The sequence below is a fragment of the Pezoporus flaviventris genome, unplaced genomic scaffold (assembly GCF_033815535.1).
Source record: "Pezoporus flaviventris isolate CSIRO_AGI_PZ_B2104156 unplaced genomic scaffold, CSIRO_AGI_Pfla_v1 ptg000001l, whole genome shotgun sequence".
Taxonomy (NCBI): domain Eukaryota; kingdom Metazoa; phylum Chordata; class Aves; order Psittaciformes; family Psittacidae; genus Pezoporus; species Pezoporus flaviventris.
Genome location: NW_026892549.1, coordinates 42,439,987 through 42,467,902, shown reverse-complemented (window position 1 = coordinate 42,467,902; position 27,916 = coordinate 42,439,987). Strand labels below are relative to the sequence as shown.

Below are 27,916 nucleotides of genomic sequence, written 5' to 3'. Positions count from 1 at the left end.
AGTAGTATGTTTAAAAACCTATTCAAAAAATCCCACTATAGAAACAGATTTTTTTTTAAATTTCCTATAAACCTACTACTGCTCTCCAGAGGTCCCTTCCAACCTTTACAATTCGGTGATACTGTGATATGCTATCAACCACTAGCTATCCAAATGATGCAGGAAAAGCTAATAAATGGGGATGAAACAAGGACTGAAGTAAAAATAAGGATTTTGAAAGGGCTAAGTTGTAGGTCAGGACAAGATCCAGACTTTTACAAGTGATGGAACCAGGAACATTTAGAAGCAGTATTACAGTGTTTAAGAGTGTGTGGTATTTCTTCCTTAGGGAGAAAAGTAGAAAAGAATAATAAAAATGAGGTAAAAAAAGGCCATTTATTTTAATCTCTAAAGAAGAAAAATATCAAGAAAGCTGCTCATTCTAACTTCATTAAATGTTTAAAACCACCCCAACAAACTCGGTACAAGACACAAAAATACACAGGTACAGTCTTGTTTAACCAACAATCAACTTGTGTACACAAGCATGTAATAAATTTAAAACTAACAATGCACTTAGTCAGTCATCTCAGCAGACAGCAGTAGTGACAGGCAACACGTGCAGATTTAAGCATGGACTCTTCTCCACAAATGCTACTGGAAACTTGGTCTTTTGTGGCCTCTACTGAGTCTAGACATGATCAAGAGGAAAGCACACTGTCTGTCATGGCAGTGTAAGCAAGTTCATTCTGCCTGCTCCTCTCTGGCCCAACCCTGTCCAGTACTTACTTAAGCAAGCATACCAAACTTTAAGCAGATGTCTAAAAGCAGGATTTCTTACAGGCTTTGCTGAAACACATCTTTAATAGATAACTTTACATGCTGACCTGCTTAGCCAGTGTTGTCTTTGTTGGTTTTTTGGTTATTTTTTTTTTCCAAAAGACTGATCAGTGAATGATCATATAGTGACATCAATAAAGTCACAACCTGAAGTTTCAATATTCAGCTTCACAGAACACATCCCTAAACAGTAACATTTTCAAGACGCTAGGTTAAGCAGTCTCTGGATACAAAACAAAGCTAAAATGACCAATGAAAAATTCAAATTATTTGCTTATTATATTAGGTTGAATACTGTACAAGTTAACATTTGTTTTCTTTAAAGAGAAAATCTGTTGCACTATAGGACCAAATTCAGAAAAAGATCCTACCACACTATGTGTGTAAGGCATTTGGACTTCATGTTTCCTGGGTCCCAATGCATAAGGAAAACTTTCTAATACAACACTGTGAGCTGCTGTACAAATAGCACCTGTAGGGGGCTACAGTATACAGCATATAAGTACAGTATGGTACCTGTAGAGGGCTACAGGTTCTCTACTAACATTTTACATGTGGCAGCCTGAGAAAAATAACTGTGATGATGGATAGCTGTCATAAAACAGATCCATTTTACCACACTAGCAAACAAGAAACCCTAGTCTTAACATTGCATTTAAGGTTTTATCCTTGCCTCTAGTTTCAACAACTTTTCCCTTCAAGGGGAGAAAATTGTATGAACAGAACATCTCTGATGAAGTAATAGAACTTCTTTAGTTGGGACTTCCCCCCCCTTTTTTTTTGGTTCTACAGCTTAGCTTTATAAAAAAAAAATGAATCTGAATGCTTAATGTCCATTTAAAAAACAAAAAAGCAAGCATTAACAGTCAAAAATCAATCAGTCAATTATTCCCACAGTGGAATAAGCCACAGTACTAACAGCAGCAGTACAAAGGAGAAAGGATGACAGAGAGAGTAAGTACTCTGGCACACCAGAAAATGATAGTGTGTAGAAATATAAGCATCAGACCCATGTAAAGTATTCAGGCCCACTTCTGCAACTGTAACCCAAACTTTGTGGAAAATGCCTAGGCGGCCTACAGAGTATACTGAGAAAGGGCAGCTACAGAAGGAGCCAAAGTAGTATTAATCACAAGAGAACATGAAACACCAGGAAAAAGAGAAGACACTTTTAAATCCTGTCCAGTGACAGGATTTAAAGAATTACCTTTGACATCTGCAATTAACAGCCTTGGAGATGGCTGTTTACCCTTCCCTCAGAAAAAGCTGAAGGAGGCCTGTCTCTTTTTGTTGTTGTTATTAAACACATCCATAGGATAAAATTGTGCTCTCCTCTTTAGCCTTCACTCCCATGTGTGATGACTAGAACAGTCAGAATATGGTTATTGGTGTACATGCTCTTACCAAACAACATTCTGGATTGTTCATCCAGACTTACTTAACAATTATCAAAATGCCAATTAAAACAAATTACTAAATGACACCTTATCGCTACTGTACACACAGTGGGAAGAGCAAAGTTAAAGTGCTTCTTGTAGAATGTTTTAAAGTTCAGGCCATAACTCTGTCTTCTAGTAAGTTTGTTTGTTAGTGAAGCACTGTTTCCTGCCCTGTATGGGAAAGGGAATGCCCAGTTTCCAAACCTTAGTTCACTGCTTAAGCTAGCTGCTAAGGGGCTAAGCCCTTTCAAAACAGTGGCAATTCTAAGGATATACATACACCGTTACATTCATCTGTGGAGCTTTACAAGTGAAATAATAAAAATCCATACGGTCCTCTGGTCTTCAACGTTCTTGGTCTTCAACGCCTCCAACAGGAGATATTTTCAGGATGGCAACTGTGGATTTGGGCACTCGGGTTCTATAAAAATCCCCTTTAGTAGTAACTTTCTCTTCTAGATCTGAAACTGTTAGGTTCAGGCCAGCAGGAACAGCTGCACTACAATACTTAAAACTGAAATGTCAAAACAAGTAAAACTCATGCTTATAGTTTGTGAAAATAATCTTAACATAAATAGCTGTGATCTCAATTTTTAAATATTTTTTTTTTAAATGCAGAAGAAACCTCTTAAGTATACCTATCCCAAAGACTGCTTTTTGCTGGGAGAAAAAAAAACACACCCAAACAACTGAACAAACAAAACCCCAGCTTACTGTTCACTAAGTGGAGAGAAATACAGACATCAATTTTTGTAAGTTTAAAGCCCCTAAATGTTGCAATCTCAGTCAGTATAAATTTCAGAAGTTACTTCTTTGCTCCAGATGCCAGAAGTATAATGGCGTATCAATCATATGCACCGATTTCACTGAAACATGTTTTAGGGTTCTTGCCGCAGAGCTTGGCACAGGTATAAATAGGATGATTTAACCTTAGCAACAACACGTTACATATATACAAACCCATCATTCCAGCTTTAGTGGCATGGAGAAACCCCCAAAAGTGCTGAAGTAATATGCAAATTTTATGCTGAATCTAATCATTACCAGTTTTGTCTAAACAATCCAGTACTGAAAATTATTATTTACTTCTACATTTAGTGATCAGTCTCAGAGGACTTTTGCACACTCTGAAGTCCAAACTATTTTCTCTGTCATAGCTGAAAGCCAGAAAAAGGTATTTGTTAATGTGACATGTAATTAACACTGAACAGGCTGGCAGAAACATCAGTGAAATTGCGAAAAGGCAGCTCTAAGCGTATGATTCAAGACAACACTTTCATTCCTGTATTTTACTTCTCTGAACATCCTTTTTTTAATACTTATTTTTACAATTGTTGTGTCGTACAGAATACATTGAAGCGAACATTCAGAAAACAAAAAGTACAAGCATACGTGTGGCTGATATGCATACACTAGCTGCATGAAAACTGACAGAACTGAGCACAGATGACAGCTCTGAGCTGGTATCCACAAGTAACTTCACTTGTACAAATCATTCCATTCCATCTGACCCTGACATAATGATTGATAAAACTGGTATTTTATACATGGACAACACCTCATATATTTTTCCTCAAAATTTGGACCTATTTTGTATAGATAAAATCAGCATTTCAGAAATTTATAAGGAAATCTTCCATTCCATTCTCATCTGTCCTTTCCAGCCTGCTTCAAAAACACCAAACTATTCATAAGCACAAAAGAAAGACTAGTTAAACCAAATTAAAGAAGATTTGATTACAGAAACAAATTTTGGTATGTGCTTGAGTGCAAAAAACCCTGTACATTTACTTAGCAATTATGTAAATCAAACACAGTAAATGGCTTGCTTAAAGTGCTCTACAGCTAAGACTTAATGGATCAAGTTTATCCCTAAATTAATACCCCCCAAATTCCCACAAGCTTACAATGCTAACACCAACAACCTCACGAACCAAGGTGCTAGTAGGCACTGTTATACTCTATTTATTTATTAAATATTAAGAGACAGACTCTGATCTCACTTACAGTTAATGCAAATATACACTGATGTAATTGAGCGCAGAATCCATCTCCTGGTATATACCATCCTCAAAAGATACAAAGGAGTTGCAAAAGCAGAAGCTTCCTCTTGTATAAATATGTCATAAATAAGTATAGATACAATTATTGACTACAACAGCAGGTGAATGGGCTAATATTTCAGCTCTTGCTTCCAGAATACTTTGCTAAAAATACATATTAAGTGAGCAGAGCGAATCTCAACAGTGCTGCATTAGCTACTTGGGACACTACACACCCCAGAAACAATTTATGCACATTTTGAAGCCTTTACTAGATCTTTAGTAGTGAAAGTAGGTAGAAATTTTTGATGCAAAAAATAAATAAATAAAAATTATTAAATATCCAATGTTTGGTACAAATGCTTCATATTAAGTTATTTTTATACATTTACTTAGAAAAATACACTAAATATTTCTACTTCATTGGCTACAAATAAGGATCAGATTATGTATATCCTTGTGTTTTTAAAGAAGGCAAATGTCAATTACCATCAAGCTGCTAGAGTAGACCCGTTAGTGCCTGTTCCCACAGCCCCTACACAGACAAAAAAGCCACCGGAGGGCTTATCACAGCTCCTGGTGGATGATACGGTACAAATGAGCAAGAGGCGCATGGCACAAGTTGAACTTCAGCAAAAAGGTTTCAGTTTTCTTGGAGGAAGTTTATAACCTGCAGGTTTACTAATGTATCAGTCTGACCTTCACACTTTTTAAAAAGAGCTACATTTACAAATGTGAATGCTTATCTGTTAAGCCACCATTTGTTCCAAAAAATGCACATTCAAACTCTGAAATATTAGGAAAATACTCTTGCAAATAAACTATATAAAGATAAAATACACTTCAAAGATAGTTTTTATGTTATTCTATAAAGTGCAGAGAAATCCTTCTAAAAAGGGAAATGACTACTTCCTGTAACAACAGTATAATTACAGCAGCTTTTGCATAGCATTATTTATCGAAAATTAAATATTTTCAGTTGCTTCAGGAAGAAAAGGATGAAAAAGTCTCTTCCAGTTCAGATCTTTCCATGGATACTGATCTATTTTCTTCAGGAATGGTTGATGATACCAGATCTCCATTGACAGCACTTCTAGAACAGTGAGCAGATCCTAAGAAAATATCAGTCAGTATTTAATTGTCAACCTCAAAAAAAAAAAAAATCTGTTAATTATTCTATTTGCTAAGTATTTCCTAAACATAAGCAATCAGAAGCATAATTACTCTGGACTTTTCCTGAAAGACTGCAATCAATATCATGCCCAAGGATGATGGATATGAAGAATGTTCAGCTTGTATAAATCAAGTAATAGCTTATTTTTTGTATAGACAATGATGTTTTACATTCTGAAGGACAATAATCTGTGAGGTGCAGACATACTTTCCAAGAGGAACAGACATACTTTCCAAGAGGAACACATGAACTTTTATTTTTTTTTTAAAGAAAAAAAAAAACTTATGCATCAATAAGCATTTAATTCAAACATTTTCTATCATTAAAATGAAATGAATGACTTACTGCAAACTGGGTATTGCTAAGCTACCTGACAAGAAAGAATGAAGATAACTGGAAGGTAGGAGAGGGAGCTTCTAACACAGTAAAAGAAAATAAAAAAAAACAAAAACAAACCCAAGCAAACAAAAAACACACACTGAACTAGAAACTACAGCTACAACCAAAAAAGCCTGGTATTAGCAGAAGCGCACCAGTCAGACTCTTCTCAGCAGTCCTGAAAAGTGTCAGACAGGGTAACCAACACCAGAAGCTCCAGATGGGTATCAATAAAACCTTTGCATTGTAGGAAGCTAGACTGATGCGCACCTACATTCGTGATGAGACACAGAACAGGATCTAAACTAAGTTTTATTAGCTTGGGATATATATTGGCATATCCTATGCTGGTGGCAGATGAGCAAGGTGAAAGAGGTGGTCACCCTGCATCATGCAAGCATCAGAGAACCAAGGAAATGGTGTGGAGGTGCAAATACTTGCTTCATGGTAGAATGTAAAGCATTAGTACCTCTGTGCTCACATGGGATTTCAGCAATGCGCAGGCCTAAGGTTTTTTCAATCCAAGTGAGGCACTAGGCACTCTGAAAGGAAGCAAGACTAAACTAGAACTAGTCAAAAGAACCAGGCAAGTTAAAGTCTCCCTGAGAGGAATTAGGATGGAGTCAAAATGACAGCAAGATTCAAAAGGAAAGAACACAGAACTGCCTACTAACTGAGGCCCATCTAATCAGAATGGAATAATACTCTGATAACAGCATAATTTCTTAATTTTGGGGGTTGATTTTATTTATTATTGGCTAGGCTGCACTATTTCAGAATAGTGCCATTCTCTACAAAAAGCAAGCAGCCACTGAAATGAGCCATCTTTCTGCAATGCACTGGTTGGAAACTACCCCATCACTCACAGAGGTCACAGAAAGTGTTTGTTTTGTGACAAGAAGCAGGTGGCAAACAAGAGTATTCCACATCACTTACCACAACATCATTCATGTAAGACTCTATTAGTACAAACATCCCTTTTCTGGTTTTGTGTCTATTTTATCTTGTCAGTACTCCCACTGATTTAAATGCAACTACTCCAGCTGTTAAGATCCTTTTCAATATGAATGAAAGCCAGAAGTCAGCCACATAACAAACTACAGAAGTACTCCGATTTATAATACAGGAGTCCTACCAACCAAATACCAACCAAATCTTTGCAAAAATCAGTAGACTTTTTTCCTCATGCTGATATTGGCTGTAAACAGTGTACACTTTCACACTGCTGTAAACAGTGTAAAAAAACTGTACAGAATGGGACAAAAGAAAACCACTGCTCTCACAAACTCACTCTGAGAATCTTCAAAGGGAGCATCAGTGTAAGATTCTGTATCTGAGTACGTTCTTCTGCGCTGCTGTGAAAATCGGTGAACAGATGAAACTGGTTCTTTTACAGACAGATTATTCCTACAAAATAAGTGAGATCCATCAGTCAGCAAAATCTGTATCAACCCACACAAACTTAATATACTTTAAATTAGAAGTAACTTTGGTGCTTATATTAAACCATTAGCATCAATATTTTTCACTAGGCTAAATTAAATATGGCACAGTCAACAGAACATCATTTTCACAATTATAAAGCCTGAAAATGGAAATAATATATTCTTTGCATGCAAATAACTCAAGAATCTGAAACACTCATCCAAAAAGAATGTTAGCATTCAAGCTCTATGTCTAATTTAATGGACTTGTCAGAATAAGTCATTTGCATAAAGTTTATATCAGGAAGAAATTTTTATAGTGTACTAGAGACAGCAGCTGCATTATTTGCTACCAACACCAATAATCTACACCTTTAGTTTTCAAAATTACACCAATTTATGCTGTTTAATATATTTTCCCTGAGTGAATTATTCTTCTCAACGTTTTGATTTTAATGCTAGCAGGTTCAGCAATATCTTTTTGAGACAGAAGAAAAAATCTTAACGAAATAGAAAATTACCTTTCTGAATAGCAAGGACCAGGGTGGCTAATGGAACGCTTCATCTGGAGGGGGGGAAATTCAAACAACAAACCACACCAAAAAATGTCACAAGCTACTTATACGAATATATGCATACCTACATTAATTTTTACTTTATTTACAGTCTCTACAAAGAGAGAAGAAATATTATTATTATTAAAAGCAACCATTCTTAGTTAAAAATCTGATTTAACTTTATGAAAACAGACAGATTGCCGCCAATAATTAATGTTTTAAAGCATTCAAACAGGAAATAGTTTATTACAAAAAATACTACCTTGTTTCTATGGAATTCACACTCTCTTGCTCAAAAGTTACTCACAGAGCCATTTGTTAATTGCTATGATATACCAAAATATCAAGACATTTTTCCTCTACCAAATGCCAGCTTAATTTCCCCATTACACAATAAAGCCATATCCTGCCTCTTGATTCTTTGTGGTTCTTCTGCTGTCACTGTCAGATCTCTATGCATATCAAAGAAAGTAACTAATTTAAATTAAATAATGATCAGCTTTGCAAGTGAACTGATTGAATGTAATGAGACAAGAGATCCAAGTGCAAAGAAAGGGATTCCCACAACAAAATCCCACAATACAGTTCATCTTGAAATCTATGCGTATGATCAAGAAGTATGATTCCACATACACTGTCCTACTAAGGGAAATTAATCAGTAGTGAAGAGTTACCTAAGTAACATCTTCACCTTTTTGCTAGATAAGGACATGTTAAATTAATATAAACATTTTGAATTACATACACTGAAAGATATGCTATCTTGCTGAAGTGCTTCAAGCCACAAGGCACTTAATCTGTTTAAACAGGAGGCAAGGTAATGGAATTTTTAAGATCAGTGTACAGCTAGCCTCTAAAAACCAAAGAAACAGTTGAACTGAGGAAAAGCTAAACCTCATGTCATTTATGAGATACTTCATGTCAAGGATCTTGACAGGTATGATAAATTACTCTGGTCATGTAAAGGCTAGCAAACAAATACTGGGAATGGAAAATTACTGATTTATATTTAGGACCATCATTAGTCATAACACAGTCAAGATTTCAGCTGTTGACATCACAGCACACAGCAATAGCATAGTCTTCTGCCATTCTTCCCCCCATCCAACCAACAAAATGACATTTAGAAAAAAATAGTATTTCAAAATGTCTAAACCATTTGGACAGGTGATGGTGACACAGGAGAAACTAAGGGATCAGGATGAGGCAGCTGGAACATTTCTGGCTTAAACTTGGCATTAGCAATCTTCACACATTCTTCAAGTGTTGTGATAAACGTATTACATGTGGCACTAAGCAAGGAAGAGGCTTCATTCATGTTCTGAAAATAAATGAAAGCATAAGCATAAGCAAGAATAAAAAAATAAATCAGGTGCAAATACAACTCTCCCACCACTGCTCACACACACACTAATTTCCCTCATTACCCCTAAGAACTTCCTTTTCCCATTTTATTTAATCAAATGTACACCTTCCAATGAGATTAATTTAAGCAAACAAATGTGACAGCATTATAATTTCCTTCTAACATCTGAATTTCTTTAGGGTATCAATCAACAATAGCAGAATGTTTTTACTGCAAAGCTTGTCTCAGAGTGACAAGCACGTATCAGAAGATCATTTGGCAAGATAAATGAACTGCAGCAGAACATAACAGCTTTACTGCTTCAGTGCAAGGAGCCCACAAGTCAGTTTTACCTCACTGTATATTGACAACAATTTGCTGTGTTGTGACTAAATGCAACCCCTCGCTTTGCTCTAGAAGTGGACAAGAATAATGCCCACACACTGCTTAAGAATGTGAAGAGCAAAGTCATTCATAATTTCCACTGTCAACTTTCATTCCAAAGCAGAAATACTAGAATAATTCTACTTGTGCATATTCAGAGAGATGTATCTGCACTGCAGGTTTCCAATACCTGTAACACTAACTTTCTCTGAAAAAAAACGGAACACCCTGCTACACAAAGAAGTAAAGAATGGATAAACAAGATCATTTCAACTCTGCCCACAACAGAGATATGCAATAATTTGTCTTGTTTCACATCTCATATGGGAGTCCTTCTGGCCTTTTACCCAAATGATAAGTAACACAATTTCTTCCTAATGCACATTAGAATTACAGTTAAATCACCCAGGTACTTTATGCACATATAATCACTGTTAGCATTATACACATACAAACACTCAAAAATTGGCCTTAGGCTAAATCTCCTCACATTAGGGAGATGAAAAAGTAAGATGTCAACAAAAACTTTAGGTGTATTATATAATTAGGTTCTCCAATAGCATTTGAGAAATTCTATACCTCAGTGCTGGGAGGAGAGCGAGTCTCATCATGGTGAACAAATTCTTGTATTGTATGAACTTGCTGCATTAAAAGATCACAGTAGAGACGAAGTTCGGACATTTTGGTTTTAAGAGATTCACTGGTCTCACTTATTTCTTAAAAAAAAATGGAAATATCAACTTACTGCATGCAATGTATGTAACCATTTTCATTTTTAAGCACTTTTCATTTTAAGTGTCAGTTTAAAAATTCACTTTCATTTACTTTTGATGAAAACTGGATTCTGCAGTGAGTCAAGAACAGTACTTGAAGCAGACAATAGTTTGTACCTTCAGATAACTGATGCTAATTTAATGACTATTATGAGAGAGACATAATAAAGGAAAGATGAAGTTGAAATCTTTCTAGCTGCAACATAATTTATAAAAAAATTAATGGATGAAATTTACTCCCACAGAAGTGGCTGGAAATGGTTACATTAACCCATCCAAGAAAAATTATGGGAAAACCAATATTAACTATAAAGAATCAAACCAGCAGAAATAAAACAGCATCACAACAGCCACAAACAGTAAGTTTGTTTTTCTAATGACAAGAAGTTGGTGGTATTTCAGCTTCTTAAAGACAGAAAAGGTCAATGGAGGTGACCTCTAATTCAAACATCAAGCAGGAATTTATCATATAGATGACTAGAAATAATTACAATTTATATTTAAAGACAATCAGCATTGGCTTTCTACCACAATATTTGCACTACCATTATCTAAACCCAAGCATTTAAAAAAGCGGTAAGATTGTATATGCTCTAGGAAATACATACATACCTTTTTCTTTTTTTGTTCTGGTATCAGCTAAACAGGCTTTTGCACTCCCAAGTGCTACCAGCCACCTTTGCCTTTCAGCTGCATTAACTGCTTTCATATAGAAATGTTGTTCCCCTGGGATGATTAGCTCCATCCTTGTGTTGTCTGTTGCATGAACTTATGATAAAGGACAAAAAAAAAAAATTTGAAGAAAAAAATAAACTTAATAGCAATTATTTATTAAAAACTGATCAAATTATTTAAGTATTTTTAAGTGTTTATTACAATCCCATAGTAATACAGTAAATCACAATGCACCACTACTAAGTATCAAAAAGCCCAAAGCTGCTCAACCCTTCTCCCCAGCATGCCTTCAAGTCAGAAGGAACACAAGACACCAAACAGTATCCAGACTCAAGAACAATGAGGTTCCCTTTCTGCATTAACAATATACTGAATATGAATCTGTAATAACTGTTGTATTCCAAACCTGGTCTAAACATGACAAACTGAAGAGCTTTGTTCCAAGAACAAGTATTTACGAGGAGTAGACTAAAAACTGAAGTAATCTCCCTTCTAGATGAAATCTGCCTTCAAGTTGCAGACACCTAGAACGAAGACCTGACGAGGACTTTTGTTTATAGTCTATTATACTCAACACTGCATCATAACTGACTATACTGCTGAGTTTCATGTTATCAACCACAGTTCCTTCAGACTCACACCCCACTAGTCATGGATGCAGGAGACTCCACCAAATCCAGACTTCAACTATTATCTTTTCTTCACCAAAAGAACAAGATGACAAGCAAGAAACTACTGGAATGGCCAAAAAATAGGATCTTCCACTTCACATCACTGATTTCATCTACACTAAAGAAACAGCAACAAAAAGGAGTTACTACATGAAAAACACTTATTGGCCCATGTAAAATAAGAGAACTCCCACTTTTTCATAAAGTATCCACTTCAAAAGCTGAATCATGTGCAGGTATCTGGAAAGAGGTGAAGAGCTGAAAGCACTGAAGAGTTAGATAATGCCTTGCTACTAGCCAAGGAGGTTGACCTACAGATTAGGATACACCAAATGCTAAACTTACAGTCTGACACAAACAGTTCACTTACTAACTCTACTATATCCATCACTTATGCACATGGGCAGCTGCTAACTGTGACTAAAGTAAAAATTACTCAGGAAAACAAAAGACTAAACATCTCTGGTTTATAATAATGTCCCCTTTCAGGTCACTGCTGGTGCTCTTCTGAAAAATTAGCACTCATGATTCAGTGCCTGTCCTGGTTTCAGCTGGGGCAAAGTTTATTTTCTTTCTAGTAGCTTTCAGTGCAGTGCTTTGGCTTTAGTCTCAGAATAATGTTGATAACACACAGATGTTTAGTTGTTAAGAAGCACTTACGCTAATCAAGGACTTTCAGTTTCCCATGCTCTGCCAGTGAGGAGATGCACAGGAAGCTGGGAGGGAGCACAGCCAGGACAGATGACCCAAACTAGCCAAAGGGATATTCAATCACACTGAACGTCTTGCTTAGTACGTAAACTGGGGGGAGTTGGCCAGAAGGGGCCGATCACAGCTTGCCAATGAGCTGGGCATCAGTCAGCAGATGATGAACAATTATACTGTGCATCACTTGGCTTCCTTGGGTTTTATTTATCTCTTTTAATTTCCTATTAGTATTATATTTTTACTTTATTTCAATTATCAAACTGTTCTTAATCCATGCGGTTTTACCTTTTTCCAATTCTCCTCCCCATCCCACAGGGGAGTGAGCAAGCAGCTGCCTGATACTTAGTTGCCCGCTGGGGCTAAACCACAACAGTGATATCTTCTACTTCCCTGGCAGCTAAAATTTCATCAAGCATAAATCTATTAATTCTTACCTTTAATTTCACACACAGCCATCTTTATACTTCCTTTGCTGCCTTTGCAAACATCATCCTGTGAATCATAGTATGACAATATCCCATTGTCTAAAACAAACCACCGAGGCTGCCAACCTAGTGAGAGCAAATAATGAAAAGTAAGTTTAGTCTAATTACTAAATTGCAAATCAAACTCAGCTCTTTGACTGTTAAAACTTTTATTAAAAATGCAAACATTCTTTTAACTATTCTTTTAACATACCAGGAAGTAAACAATCTGCAGCGGCTGAAGATCACAGCCCCTCTATAATAAGACTAGTATTATATGGATATGTTCACTCCCATTCTTTTTCGATGCAAGATCAGCAGTATTCCAGTTTTCACCATATTCCATTCTAAAGCAAACTTAAATATCAATTTAGCCACCAAGGAAGCCTATTTTGAAGGCTGATAAATTACGTACCTCTAAAGAACTGGTCTCATTCAAGTGTATTTTTCAGGTAGACTTTCTGAACATTGTAGGAACTTACTTGTAAGATACAAGTAAGTGACTGATGTTACCAGCTGCTACGGTTCTCCCTCTGCCTACTCTGTGCCAGCGAAAACTTCGTATTTCACCCTAAATTTCTCTGAAAGAAGCCCAGCTCCATTGTTCAACAACAATTTAATGTCAAGTATTATGTGAAGAACTCAGACATGGCTTACAGTCCATCTGTGAGGACAGCATACACCAGCTCCTCTAAGGTTTTTATCAACTTCACATTAGCAAAATTTTATAATAATCTCTGACTTTACTACTTTTACAAAACAGAGCAGTTTACGCGTAGGTGCAAAGATCTATGAGAACTCTATGCAGCATTACAACACATACTGAATTACTGGCATGGGCCTTCTTGGATTAAAGTATATTAGCAGTCTTTTCTCCTTTCCTTCTTTTTTCCCCTTTTTCTGATTAGAAAAGCTTCATAGAACATCAGTCACTGGAATAGTTGCCCGAATGTCTAACACAAAATACAACTAAATGCAAACCCTTCTGCCTAGTAAATCACCTTTGTTTCTAAAAATAAAACAGAATTAAAATATTCCAGGAGAGCATTACAATTAAACTGGCCCACTACAATCTAGGTCAGCTGTTCAATAGAAGAAGATTATCCTATTATTTTACACTCAACACCAAACTTGAACTTCCTGCTCAGTTAGGGTACTAAAGACCCTGTCCTGTAAAATGCAGCTCAGAAATGCACGAATGTGGTTTCTTTTCCTGCTACACTGTGTTACAAAACATTAACTCTGTGATGTTCTTATCTCCTAAGAGCACGCACATCTGGTAAGTCAGCCTGTCTCAATTCAGATAACAAGGGACCCTACATGTATGACTTTTCCAACCTCCTATTATGCCACTATTGGAAAAAGCAGAAGCAAAGGACTTAAAAGACTCCAAGGGCCTCACAGAAGCAAGCTAAAGAACAAAAACACCTCTCCTGATTTCAAACTGGGAAAACAAAGCATCCTATGCTTGACAAAATATTTAACAATTCTTTATGTCACAAATTCTTAGATGCACACATATTACTTGGGGGGTGGGGAATAAAGCTGCATTTCTGATTTGCTTTTAATGAAGGAGAGAAATTAAATGTTTTCTACAATGCTTCAGCAACAGTAACAAGCTCCTTTACCGCCTGGCTTCTCCCATCAGTGACAAGACAGCAAGTCCTACAGCCTATTTCTGGCTACAGACACAGAGAGTTCTGTTGACGCGGGAGTTGCGGACAACGCAGAGATGATCGATGTGATCAAGCGATTGCCAAATTTATTACAAAGCCTTAACTCCTTATATACTATTTCTTACAGGCACTTACAGTGATTTGGCATATTATGATTGGATACATGTCTTGAAGACCCTTAGTGACTAACATATCATTGGTTAAGCACAGGTGTGAGAACTTGACCTCGAAAGCTTGCCAACACTCCACAGTTCTCATTAACTCAGTGAATTCCAGCTTCTTCTTATCTTGCTTGCTTAAGCTTCCTTGGGCCTCTCATGGCCTTGCTGTACCTTTCAGGATTATTCACAGTTTATGAGTTTATGTACCAATTATCCATTCTCCTGTGAGAACACTGTCTCCACATCTCCCCCTTTTTGTTTCATATATGTTTTGGGTGACCGTACTTGAGCAGGGGATTTGGGCTAGATTATATCTCCAACATATGCCAACTACAGGCTGCTGGGCTTGCCCCTTTTTTCTCCTGTATGGCTCTCTGACAATAGGGGAGGCCATCCCTCACATCAAGGTCTGGCATAGCTTGCGTCCCCACCGCTCCACGCCTGCTGGGTTGCAGCCAACAGTGGAGCTAAAAGCTCTTCTTGGCAGTAAACACAGAGGCCAACCCAGTCTTGCCCTTGATTGTGGTAGCAGGCATTTGGTCAGCCTCAGTCCTTGCACCTTGTTGTCAATGCAGTTTCACCTGCTTCATCCAGTAACAAGTCGCTACTACAGCAAGGCACACACAAATTTACATTAGCAGAGTAACTATTACAGGGTGCAGCACCATGTTGAAGATGCTGATGGCAGCGAGGGACTAGCCAAAGAAATTTCTTACCAGTGGAATTCTCTCACCCTCTTAATTTGTTCCATTACCTGCTTCATAATACTACCATTGTATTAGAATCTTCCCAGCTTTTGCCTTAGCATTTTCTAGCAGCTACTGCAAATTTCCATACTCTAACATCTCTTACAAGTGGCAAATCTATATAATACAAGGTGTAGTTTCTTATTAGCTACTGGCTAGTAAATACAGGTAGTTTTATACACAAAATCACAGCCTCTAATAATAGCTACTTTACAAGCACACATATATTCAAGCTGTTACTTTTCATTTGCCCCCAAGTGCTGTTTTACAGTCATTCGTTTTTCTCTTCCTCTATCAGTCCACTTGGGGTATTCACGATCAGCTCCTGTAGCTGAGGCATCAGGTTTTTCCATTCGTCTCTCCAGCTCATGGCAAGGCTTGACAAACTTTGCAGGCAGTCACCATGGACCTGTAGGCAGGAGGACACAAATATACGCCCTCCCCCAGGTTATCAGTTCTTGAGAAGCAGACAGGTTAAACTGCACATTGTTAACAGTCACGGAGTTTGCTGCATCATTGCCTCTTTTTTTTTCTTTTTTTTTTTTTTCTGCCACCCTGATGCTGCTTAGGTGACAGCTCATAAAGCTTGTGGTTGCACTACCCCTCTTGCTTTTTCAGTTAGCAGTTCTTATTTCAACCGATCTATCTATTCCTCCAAGTCTTGGATTCACCCCCAGGTTACTTTAAACATACTAAGCAAGGCTCCTACCATGCACCACTGTGTTGCAGGTTCTCTTTAGGCTTTGTCTGTGGTGTCTCTACAAACTGCCTCAATACCTCAACAGATTGAGAGGTTGGGTTGTTGTTTTTGGTTGGTTGGTTTTGTTGTTTTTTTTTCTTCACTCCTCGGCTCTGGCGTCCATCCTGGCCGTTCCACCGGTGGAGCACTGGGAGCTGAATCGGAGGTCAGCTTTTTTTTTTTTTTTTGGCCTTTTTTTTTTGCTTTTTTTTTTTTCCAAAAGTCGCTCACCCTGCTTTGCACAGCTACGAACACCAGCCTGCTCGGCAGCAGCAACCATAAATACCTGCCGGCAACCGCACTTTTGCATCAACCCTTTCTTGCCCGAAATGTTAAACTGCTACCGGTTAAAAACTTTTACATGAACCCAACAACAAAAAATACACAGAACACCGTCTGCCCTCAACACACACACGCACACACGTATGGGATCCCACAAGCACACGCCACACAAGTACAATATTTGAAGCACAAAATCCAATCATTACTCCCACTACAGTCCCACATACAGAACATGGCACAAGGACCCCGTGGAGACTAACACGAAACCAGCTCCGAGAAGCATCACTGCAGTGCGAGGTAGCAGGCTCATCCTTAGCGGGTGTCCCCACAGAGGCTCTGCCTCCCCGACATCGTATGAGGCTTGGGCTTTTATACTGGCCAAAATGCACGCTCATTCCAACACAGGTGGCCAGCCTATGTTGGAAGAAGTGGCCAGCAATATCTATAAAGGTCTCCAAAGGTCGATAGAAACCTGGACATACTTATATTTACCAACTTCTAGTACACGAGTATCACAGAGAAACTGTATTAAATGAGTTGTATATGGCCTCCCAAGTCCACAGTCCGTCACAGTATGCCCAATACCCCTGTTAACAGCATATGAGACCTTGCCACCACCAGAAAAATCACACAATACATCTGTATCCCACGCTGGTCTCGCTTCCCTGGAGGTTCGGGGGGGGGGGGAGAGGTGGGTTTTTTGGGGGTTTGTTTGTTTTGGGGTTTTTGTTTTCTTTTTTCTTTTCTTAACGTAAAAAAGGTTGCTCTCTTCACTTTAAGAAGGACTGAAAACATCCATGAAATGGATGTCCTGAGCTCAAATTTCAATTCATTCAATCACTGACAAGGGGGGTGTCCTGGGGTGATGCAGACTCTTTAAAGGGTTTCACCCATTGAGCTGGCACGCACAGCAAACCAGAATCTGTAATTTATACACATATAACCTTGACCAGTTAGTTTTACTTCCACAGGACCTTTCCAAATGCCGGTTTCCAAATCCTTGTACTGGACCAGAATACCCAGAGTTTTAGTCATATAACCTGAACCTAATGCCTGACCGTGTATTATAGCAGGGGGATCATTAAAGTCTTCTGTCAATCGCAAAAAAAAATCATAACATATACAGCTTAAGAGGATTTTAACCCATATGTGGTCACTGCTTGTCAGGCCTCCTTAACTATTTTGAGATCAAAAGCTTCCCACTCTTTACCCCCCTGCTGCATAGTAAACACAGGATATGCAGAGAGGCCCACTGCAGAAAATTCACCAGTAATAATCACATCTTTGATTAACCCGTGCCAACAGTGTGCAGGATTTGTGCCCCCCGATACCTCTCCCACCCCCTCCCCATTTGCCTTCTTTAAGGAAGGGGTTTTGCGGAGGATAAGGTGGTGGCACTGATAGAGATGTGTCAATCCAAGTCTCGAGGGCTCCAAGCTTTTTCATCAATTGTTGCAGCTGAGCATCTCCAAGGCCAGTGGGTAGTTGCTGATGAGCTGAGCAGACCGACTCAGGAGACGAAGAGTCGGAGTCTGGAAGCGGAGGATATAAATCTGGCTCGGATTCAGGGGACTTGGAGTCCAATCCTGGGTTGAACTCAGGGTCTCCATTGTTCGCAGCTATGTCTTTCTTGTCAGGTGTCTCTCGTTCGGTATGTGGCCATCTGCGGACCTGGCTCTTGCTTTCATCGGCTCGGGACGTTGATTTTTTCGGCACTGTTCCAGGTACCACAGGAGGTGCAAAAGTCATAGCCGCAGCACTATGATGGGGGTTAGGGGAAACAGCCCCTTCTGGAGCTGTGGTGGCAAATACAGAAGCTACTGCCGCCCTTTCCGATTTCATCTCTTTCAAAGTCTTGAACATCAATCTCCAAAGTGTAGAGTGTTTCTGTGCATCTTTGGTCCCTTTACTAACCTCACGATCACGGGAACACTTTAACAGCCTCTGTAAGGCGGCACTATCATATTGCAGTCCTCTCTTAGAGAGAATGTGTTGGAGGAGCTCCATCACTGCCTACTCCTCTTTGGAAAGAGAGTGCCCTATCTCCTCCCCAGCCACTCACCTGATCAGGGCGAGATTCCCAAAGTTTTGCAGACGTCTGAATTCCCAGCGCTGGGGCAGTGCTGAATTTCAGCCAGCTCTCCGCCCCCTCCTTTTTGTCGGACCTTCAAACTCATCTTCATCGAGTTACTGATCGGAGGGTCCCTGTTTGGGCGCCACTTGTTGACGCAGGAGTTGCGGACAACACAGAGATGATCGATGTGATCAAGCGATTGCCAAATTTATTACAAAGCCTTAACTCCTTATATACTATTTCTTACAGGCACTTACAGTGGTTTGGCATATTATGATTGGATACATGTCTTGAAGACCCTTAGTGACTAACATATCATTGGTTAAGCACGGGTGTGAGAACTTGACCTCGAAAGCTTGCCAACACTCCACAGTTCTCATTAACTCAGTAAATTCCAGCTTCTTCTTATCTTGCTTGCTTAAGCTTCCTCGGGCCTCTCATGGCCTTGCTGTATCTTTCAGGATTATTCAGAGTTTATGTACCAATTATCCATTCTCCTGTGAGAACACTGTTTCCACGGAGTTCCAAGAAAGTTGGTAATAAAATCTAAAATCTTGACTAGATTTTGCTTTTTAATTTGCTGCCCTCCTACATTGCAGAAATTAAGGGAATTCCTGAAGCCTGTAATTTTGAAAGGCAAGAGCAGATGCTATCAGCTTGCCAGCACACACTAAAGGAAAGGTTCTGCAGTTTGCTGTTTTAGAGGGCTACTTTTAGCACAAGTTAGCTGTGTTGATGTAACAGTCTATTGCCTGCACAGCAATCACAGTTACTGTTGAATATTTACTTATTAAATAACAGACTAAACTGGGAAGTTTATACCAAATACCTCAAGGGCTCATTACCTGTGACCTTTTACATTTTGCTACAGTAACTTTTTTTGGTCAGATAAGTGAAAGTGACATTTTGCATTCTATTTTGAAAAGAAACTTACACTCATAACCATTTCTTTCATAACCACAATTTTTCCTATATGCATTTTCTCCACATTTATAATGAAGAAATGACAAAAATATCTTACCAAATAGCTATTCAATTACAGTACAACTATTCTCTTTCATTGGAGAATTCATTCAGTATATACGGACATATATTTGCCCAGTAAAACACGAGATTATGCTCTGTACACTTCAATTCACAGCAAGCATGCACATTCCTTGCAATGTGGCCCACATTTTATGAACCTTCAGAACTGAGTTTCACACCACTCCACATTCAAAATCTGAATATGCTGAAACAGAACTGCACACGTTAAGTTCCAAAGAAGAGGCCAAAGAAGATACTGCCAAAGCAGTCAAACACAAGACCTGATTAAGACTCCAAGAGTAATTTGCTCTGGAGGGACAGAGTCCTATTACAGTGTCAGAAGAGAAACCTGTTTCACCTTGACAGTACCGTCTATCCATCACTAACTCCAGAGGGAGATTATATCTCTGTTATAACAGAGGATGAGGCAAACAAATCCAGAGGGTTGACGGCAAATGTAGGCACATTTGGTGCATTTTTGCCTGAAGCACATGTAAAACTACATTTCACGAGACTTCGCCCAGAACTGGGTTTTTTTTATATGTTTTGCAGGTAAAGATACAGGAGCACTGGACTTTAAAAACAAAGAAAAAAACCAACACAACATCCCAAAGTAAATTAAAAGAGAATTCAGACTCCTACATTTAGCACTGAAGACTTACTGAAGAATTATTTAAGACTTATTATGAATGACTCCTCAACTTCAAGCAAAGAAACCTTCCAAGCTTTTATGCTGCAGCATCTCGGAGAGGAATCGGAGGTGGAGGAGAAGACCCCATCGCTGAGCCGTTAGAACTGAACACTTTGGGCGGCGCTTCCCTGCAGCCTGCCCTGTTCAGAGTCCCTGACCAACTCAGCGAGGCGCTATCCAGGTCTCAAGAGGCACCTGCCCATCCAGCTCGCAAGGCAGGCGGTGGGGCAGGGCACATTAGGGCCGGGAGGCTCTGGGGGCCGCTCTGGTGCCCATAGGGCTCATGCTCGGCCGCGGCCTGCCGCCCCCTCCCGCGCCACACACACGGCTGCCGAGCCGCGCCGCCCCCCCGGAACGGCCCCCGGCGCTGACTCCGGCTCTAGGCCGCCCGTCTCCGGGGCGCCGCTTGGCCGCTACGCAGCGGCTCGGCCCTGAAAACGAACAGCGAATCCTTTCTCAGCCACCGCGTTAAACACAGCTCCCAGCCGTCCGCGGGAAGCCGGAGTCAGGCCAACCGCCCCTATGCTGCAGGCCCCAGCCGCCTCAACCACCACCGCTCCCCAAGGCCCCGCTCCCGCCGCCTACCCGCCAGGTAGTTGGTCCACTTGTACAGGACGCCCTCCATCGCTCAGATACCGACGCTGGGCCGCATCCTCCTGCTCCACCGCGGTGAACTGGCGGCGACTGCCGCCGCAGGGATGGGCGCTCACCTCCCGTCCCCGCCGCTGCAGCTCCCTGCGCGCACGGAGGCGGAGCCGCTCAGCTCAGGCGAGGGGGCCCGCGGCGGCCCCGTCGGCGCCACCCGGCCCTCGGGGAGCCCCACATCTCCCATACGCGCTCAGCCACGCTCCTCGGCCCCGACTGCCGCCGTCGTTTCCTGACGTCCCTTTCACTTCCTGAGTGGAGGGGACCGGCTCGCAGAACCGCCCGCCCCGGGGCTGCCGCTGCCTGGGCCTAGGGCGGGCCCATAGCCGCGACTCAGCCCCCGCCCCTCCGCCCAGCGGGTCCAGTGCCACGCCGGCGGCCTCCTCGAAGGGACATGGGCTGCGGGCTGCCGCTACTCCTCCTGCCGCTGGCCCTGCTGGCGGCCCAGGCGCAGGCTGAAGGCGGCGCGGCGACGGAGGAGGTTAAAATAGAGGTGCTGCACCTCCCCGAGGTCTGCAGCCCCAAGAGCAAGAAGGGGGATCTGCTGAATGCGCACTATGATGGTTTCTTGGCCAGCAACGGATCCAAGTTTTACTGCAGGTGGGCTTCCAGGGCACTGGATGGGAAGGGAAGGTGGGCCCCAGGCCGGGTGGTGTACGTGGCAAAGCTGTCTCATCCCCAGGAGCACTGGGTCCCACTTACCCAGCCAAAGTACCCCTTTTGGCTGAGTAAGCGGGACCCACTGGACCTCCATTTTGGGCATAGATTGGGGTCCACTCTAATGATGGTAGCATTAGTCGTTTCCCCTCATCTCAGCCTTTTTTGGTTCAGCCGAGAGGATGCAGGATTTACCTAGGGTCAAGAAGGACCAGCACTAAGATGAGCTGTAAACGAAAGCCAACCCTTGAGACTGACAGCCAATTTGGAGTTTCCTGATAGCACGTCACATGGAGAACCCCTTTAGCAGGGTGAAAAAAAAACACTGTATAATCACTTGCAATGTTCTGTGCCGTAATCTGTACAGAAAAACTCGGGTTTGGAGGAGGAGCTCTATCAGAGATGCAGGCTATTTTAGACAACTTCCACATAGTTGGCATTGCGCAGGGCACCCTGTAGTTACGCTAGTGGTTTGCAGTATTTATGCCCCTGTCCTATCACTGCTTGCTTCCTTGATTTTGCTGCCATCCTCTTTGTCCCAGTGTTAGCCTTTAGGTTTTTACTTTTTCACTCTGTGCCATCCATCTTCAGGCTGTTTCAGCTTCTTCAGGCTGTTTTAGCTTGGTTTAGCTTGCCTTACACAGAAACCATTGTGTGGAAGCTTTTTTTTACAGTGCCTTGTTTTTAATGGTGGGTGATCCATCCTACTGAGCTGGGACTCACCTGGGCAGACCTACGGAGGAGAATCTTTTCCTTCCTTCAGGTACCTGGCTCAGTCCTTACCCATACTGGACTGATCAGACAAAAGCGTAGTTTAAAACAAAAGCTTAGTTTAAAATCTTTATTCATTCCCTCCACTTGTATCATTTAAGAAAAAAAAAAAAAAGTATAGGATAATTCTACATTTAACTTTTTACTTGAATTTTTACTTGCATTTTTTGCCATTTTACTTGTTTGGGTTTTTTTGTCTCTTGAAGCAACTGCTTTTGGCACATAGAGTGGGTTTTTTACTGTATTTCTAAAAGAGATTGCCTCTTACACATCTCAAGATTTGACCTTAATTATAAATGTAGCAGAAAAAGTGTTATATATTATTGCACTGTAAGCATTCTTGTGTTATAATAATTTAATGTATGCTTTTACTGACTACTAATTTATTTATATATATATTAAAAAAAAACCTAAACACAGTGTTATCCATTCACAACTCTTTTAATAGCCGGACACAAAATGAAGGTCATCCAAAGTGGTTCGTTCTGGGTGTTGGACAAGTCATAAAAGGGTTAGACATTGCTATGATGAATATGTGTCCTGGAGAAAAACGGAAAGTGATCATTCCTCCATCACTTGCATATGGACAGCAAGGATATGGTAAAAAACTTTCAATACTAAACTTTGTCTTTTCTCTGTTACACCCTTTCAAACACATTATTGTAAATGACTCTTCAGAATTACTGCTGCTGTTATTTGTGGAGGCACTGAAGGTGATGACTGCAGCTGTGCACCTTAATCCTGTTCATACCTATGCAGTTTAAATAGTCCTCATAGATCTGCACCCAGGCTTTGCAGTTTGCAGTAGAATTCAGGACATGGAACCCAATGTGTTTTTCCATGTCTTGCCATAATATGAAAAATTGACAGCAAGAGGAAAATCTTCATTATTCATATCAGCATTTTTTTTCTTGAACTGTTATATTTTACTCATGTTTAGTTTCTGTTATTTGACTCTTACTCACTTACCCTTTCAGTGACATTCTGCATTTTCTGAGCAAAATGGAATGTAATCCAGTGCATGCCACAGAATTATCTAAGTATAAATAGGTTGTTTAAAATACTACTTACATTCTGGATGGTTAGCAGACAATATCACATTACATAATTGCAACAGTACAATGCATTAAATCTGACTTGAAGATGCTTAAGTGTGCAGTCTAGTTAAAAAAAGGAGTTTTTATGCAGTGTTTCGGCACTTAACTGTAGATAACTTAAAGTCAGCTCTTAACTAGAGTGTAGTAGTTTCTGTGAAAAGGTAACTCCTGCACTACAGCAATGGCTTGGTAGTGATACTATGTCAGAATTCCATGCACCAGATTTGTCTTTCATACAATTCCATTGTAGCCATTGAAGTTCACTAGGAATAAATTTTCCCCTTGAGCATAATGTCTCATAACTCTCATAACAAGGAAAAACACTGATAGAAATCTTTAACACTAGTGTTGTTTGTTCTAGGTAGCACTTCAAGAAAGTGTTATTTCTCTTCAGCATACCTGTCCTCTGCATATGTCTCAGCGTATTCCTGCATGCTGAGGAAGATGTCCGCCTAATCTTGATTAAAAAAAGATGCATGTGGCTTTCTAAATCTTTACATATCTTTCCTTTGTTGGTATGTATGCTTGTAAACTACTGGTACTGAATTCTAGTATTGTATCTTTCTTTTGTAAATAGTGATTAAACCATGATTTATATTCACATATTTAAAGCTTCCACATTTCTGAAGTTTGTAAGAGGAAAATCTTCTGAACTCTAAAACCTGTCATTTTTACTCTGGATATATTAGATGAATAGTGTGAATAATAGTTTTGTTTACCTTCTATTTACAAACAAAGTAGATTCTCTAATTTTTCTTTAAGAAGGATGAGCACAAGCTCAAAATTCTGTCAAAATTTTGAGGTTACAATGTCATGCTTAGTGGCTTTGGCTATGAATAGAAGCAACTTGCATGTTTACATTTTAATTCTATGCTGCATGATTTCTTGATGCTTTTTTGGTGCTATTTTACATCTCATTAGTTTGTTACTGACTCTTCAGTTCCTTTTTTCTTTTTGCCAGATGCATGATACACTGACCTGTGTTTTATAGGCAGTGGTGTTTTTACATCAGATACCAGAAAATGCTTTAACACAGGAATAATGAAGTCTAATGTATTTTTTTATTTCAGAGACCAGACAAAATATTCTAGTAGTTTGTGGTTGTTTTTCTTTGGGGGGAGCTAGGGTTTGTTTGTTTGTTTGGGCTTTTTCATGTGTGTGTGAATCAGAGGACTTACATTCTGATGCTTCTTTCTAATGATATGTATATTTTAAACATTATTTTATATCAAGACCTTTAACCATAGGTATAATTCATAGTAAGTTGGTAAAACTTGATTTTTCCTGCTTGTTTCTTCACACGGAAAATACATATGAGCATTGGTCTATTCATACAATCTTTCAAATCAGACTGCAGATACTTAATAAAGGCATATGCCTTAGAACCACTCTCTCAATAAAATCCATCATCTGATAGTATGTGAAAGAGTGAGAACTTCAGAAAAACTTGTTTTTCATGGTAACACAAACCTTTTTAATTTTTAAAAGTACCTGAATTGATATAAGCAATGTAATTTCATTTCAGGGAATTTCATTATTTGCAAATCTCTCTCAAAATCATTTATCTAACAGAATGTGAACAGTCTTGCTGTCTAGCTGTATATATTTAAATTCAGAGTTTAATATTAACAGTCTTTTGTAACAAAACCCCAAGAGTCTTTATGTGTGAATTCATCATGTGTGTGATCTCTGACCATAGTGTCTTATTTCTTAAATGCTTTTTTTATTCATAGCACAGATCAAGATTCCACCCAATGCAACACTGATCTTTGAGATTGAACTTTATGCAGTAAATAAGGGACCTCGCAGTGTTGAAGCATTCAATCAAATCGACAAGGACGGTGACAAGAAACTCTCTGAACTTGAGGTAATATGGTGTAACTAATTTGGAATAAATAATGTATAAAACTATAGGTATAGTTGCATAGCATTATCTTTACATGAGGTGCCTCTGCTGCAGTTGATCATGTAAAGCTTCTGTGTGCTTACATAAACTACACCATGCAATTCTGAAATTTGTTTTGATTAATACCTTAGTACGTCTTGGACTTGCTGGGAAACAAACTTAAGATGTGTCTGCACTGGAGTCACAATAACTTATATATATACCCTAGGTGTCCTTGAAGATAGCTTTTGAGTGCTGTCATAAAAACCATAATGGTTGGACTTTTTTCTTTTCTTCTAGATAAGCCAGTATTTGAAAGAAGAATTTGCGAGAGATGGCAAAAAACGTCATCCCTCAGTCCATGATGAAATCTTAGCTGATATATTTAAGAAGAATGACCATGATGGAGATGGTTTCATATCAGCAAAGGAGTACAATGTCTACCAGCATGATGAACTCTGAGTACTTAGAAAAATCTGTGGCCATTTTCCGGACACTGAATTTTAAATAATAATACTTTGTCACAGAAATTTTTGTATTTTTTTTTATGGTGGCATCTTTTTATACCTCTTAAAATGACTGTAAAAATCTTATTTTTACCGTTCAACTAATACAATGTTAGATATCTCAAAAGAAAGAAATAAAATTGGAAAACACTATGATCTGTTATTTGTGGTTCCTGCGTTATGTCCTAATCTACAGTATTACTCAGTAGTTTGTCTCATTGTGTAAAATACTGATGAAAATATTTCTGTCCTATCAAGCACACAACAGTGGTTCCAGTACCTGTTGACATCAGGTTATGTTATAACTAGTTCTCTATCCCCTATAAAATAAAAGGGGAAAACAAAATCCAAGGGACATATCTGTTAAACTTCTGCAGGCTCCTAGGCCAGCTTCTTGGGGAATTGCTGTTTGCAGCAAATTTAGCTGTGAAAGGCCTTAAGGGAAATGAAGACTGAACACTACTGAATTTCAACATAGAAACACAACTGTTCTTAAAGAGACTTAAAATAACCTCTTTGCTGTAATATTAACAAGAATAATGGGGTTCATGAACAGCTTGTATTTTAAGTGGGTTTTTAACTTTGGCTTCGTAAAATTATGAAGTTAGGTAGTTTATTCAGCAATACCAGCTTAAAAATCTACACCATCATGATTTACTTGGATGAGGTGTGCCATGGTTTAACCCCAGCAGGCATCTAAGTACCACGTAGCCACTCATTCACTTCCCCCACTTCCAGGGGGATGGGGAGGAGAACTGGGAGGGAAAAGATAAAAGCCCAGGGGTTGAGATAAGAACAGTTTAATAATTGAAATAAAAATACACAATAATAATAGGAAATGGAGAGGGAATAAACCCCAAGTGCCCTCCAAAAAAGCAAGTGCTGCACAATGCAGTTGCTCACCATCTGCTGACGCATACCCAGCCTGACCCAAGCAGCAATCTGTCCCTCCCAGGTAACCCCCCTCAGTTTATGCTCAAGTATATAATGTCCTATGGTACAGAATATCCCTTTGACTAGTTCAGGTCAGGTACCCTCGTCAGGTATCCTCCCAGCTTTTTGTGCCCCTCCTTACTGGCAGAGCATGGGAAACTGAAAAGCCCTTGACTTAGTATAAGTGCTACTCAGCAACAGCTAAAACATTGATGTGTTATCAAAATTATTCTCAGACTAAAGCCAAAATGCAGCACTGCACTGCTACTAGACAGTGCCCAACATATTATGTATAGGCCAGTGTGACTGCTTCATAGTTCAGAAATAATAATAAATGTGAATTATGAAGTGGTGACAAAGAAAAAAATATTTTTGACAGCTAGAGCTCTGTTTTGAGATTTAAAGTCATATGTATATTCCTTTTTTTAAAAAATATTTGTGTGTATGTGGTTTATTCCACAAGCCTGAAGATGATGGGAGATACTATATAGAAACATAAGTAATTATTTGGGCATCATTCTGGTTACCTTCACTTAGGAAAAATGTAAATAAGTAGCAATAGAGTTAATAGACAGTACTTCAGGCTCATTCACTGTTCTCCTTATGCAGATGTCATCATAATACTTGTCTAACATACTTCACTCTTCTCACATGAAAAGCAGTAGCTGCATTCCTTTCAACATGTAATAATCAGATGCACACAGTGAAGTTTCCAAACAAAAGTTTCCATACGTGGGTTATTCTTAAAGTCATGCTAAAAGGTAGAAACGCTTTTCTGAAATTGTTTTCCCAGTTTAAAATAGCGCAGGGAGAGCTTTTAACCAACGGCACTCCCAGCCTCAACATTGGACACAATTCTGCAGTGCCCTCTGGTGTTTACATTCTCAACAGACAGTTTTTTGTGGTTGAGATCTACCGGTTGAGACCTTAACCCTGAAGCTTTGTTGGGAGGATGTAGTTCTGTTATTTTTGTAAGCTTCCAAAATACATCGATGAGCAATTTTTTCTGAACACGTAATAAAGTCAAGAGCAGCTGTGATCCAAAATCCAAAGAAATTCAGACAGTGGACTATGTGGTATTTTTTCGTAATCTAAACAAACTGTTGACATATGGTAATGCCATCCTAATGTCAAACCCCTATCCCTAGTTTTAGTTGTTCCCTTTTTCAAATGA

The 27,916-nt window shown here is 39.4% G+C and overlaps 2 protein-coding genes across 3 annotated transcripts; one reads left to right on the top strand and one right to left on the bottom strand.

Moving 5' to 3' along the window:
• Positions 1–3,541: 3,541 nt before the first annotated feature.
• PLEKHA3 (pleckstrin homology domain containing A3) lies at positions 3,542–21,141 on the bottom strand. Of its 2 annotated transcripts, XM_061454504.1 has the most exons (8): positions 20,834–21,140; positions 12,824–12,940; positions 10,948–11,103; positions 10,142–10,278; positions 8,990–9,154; positions 7,798–7,841; positions 7,144–7,259; positions 3,542–5,412 (listed from the first exon to the last, which is right to left on the bottom strand). In XM_061454504.1, the coding sequence occupies exons 1-8, from the start codon at positions 20,871–20,873 to the stop codon at positions 5,285–5,287; spliced, it is 903 nt and encodes a 300-aa protein (XP_061310488.1). In that variant the 5' UTR covers positions 20,874–21,140; the 3' UTR covers positions 3,542–5,284. The 2 variants fall into 2 exon arrangements, with proteins under 2 accessions (XP_061310488.1, XP_061310490.1); XM_061454506.1 differs by lacking the exon at positions 12,824–12,940 and having other exon boundaries at positions 20,834–21,141.
• A 42-nt stretch (positions 21,142–21,183) lies between these two features.
• FKBP7 (FKBP prolyl isomerase 7) lies at positions 21,184–25,962 on the top strand. Its single transcript, XM_061454511.1, has 4 exons — positions 21,184–21,493; positions 22,770–22,921; positions 25,152–25,285; positions 25,604–25,962. Exons 1-4 carry the CDS (start codon positions 21,288–21,290, stop codon positions 25,763–25,765), a joined length of 654 nt encoding a protein of 217 aa, XP_061310495.1. The 5' UTR covers positions 21,184–21,287; the 3' UTR covers positions 25,766–25,962.
• The last annotated feature ends 1,954 nt before the right edge of the window (positions 25,963–27,916 follow it).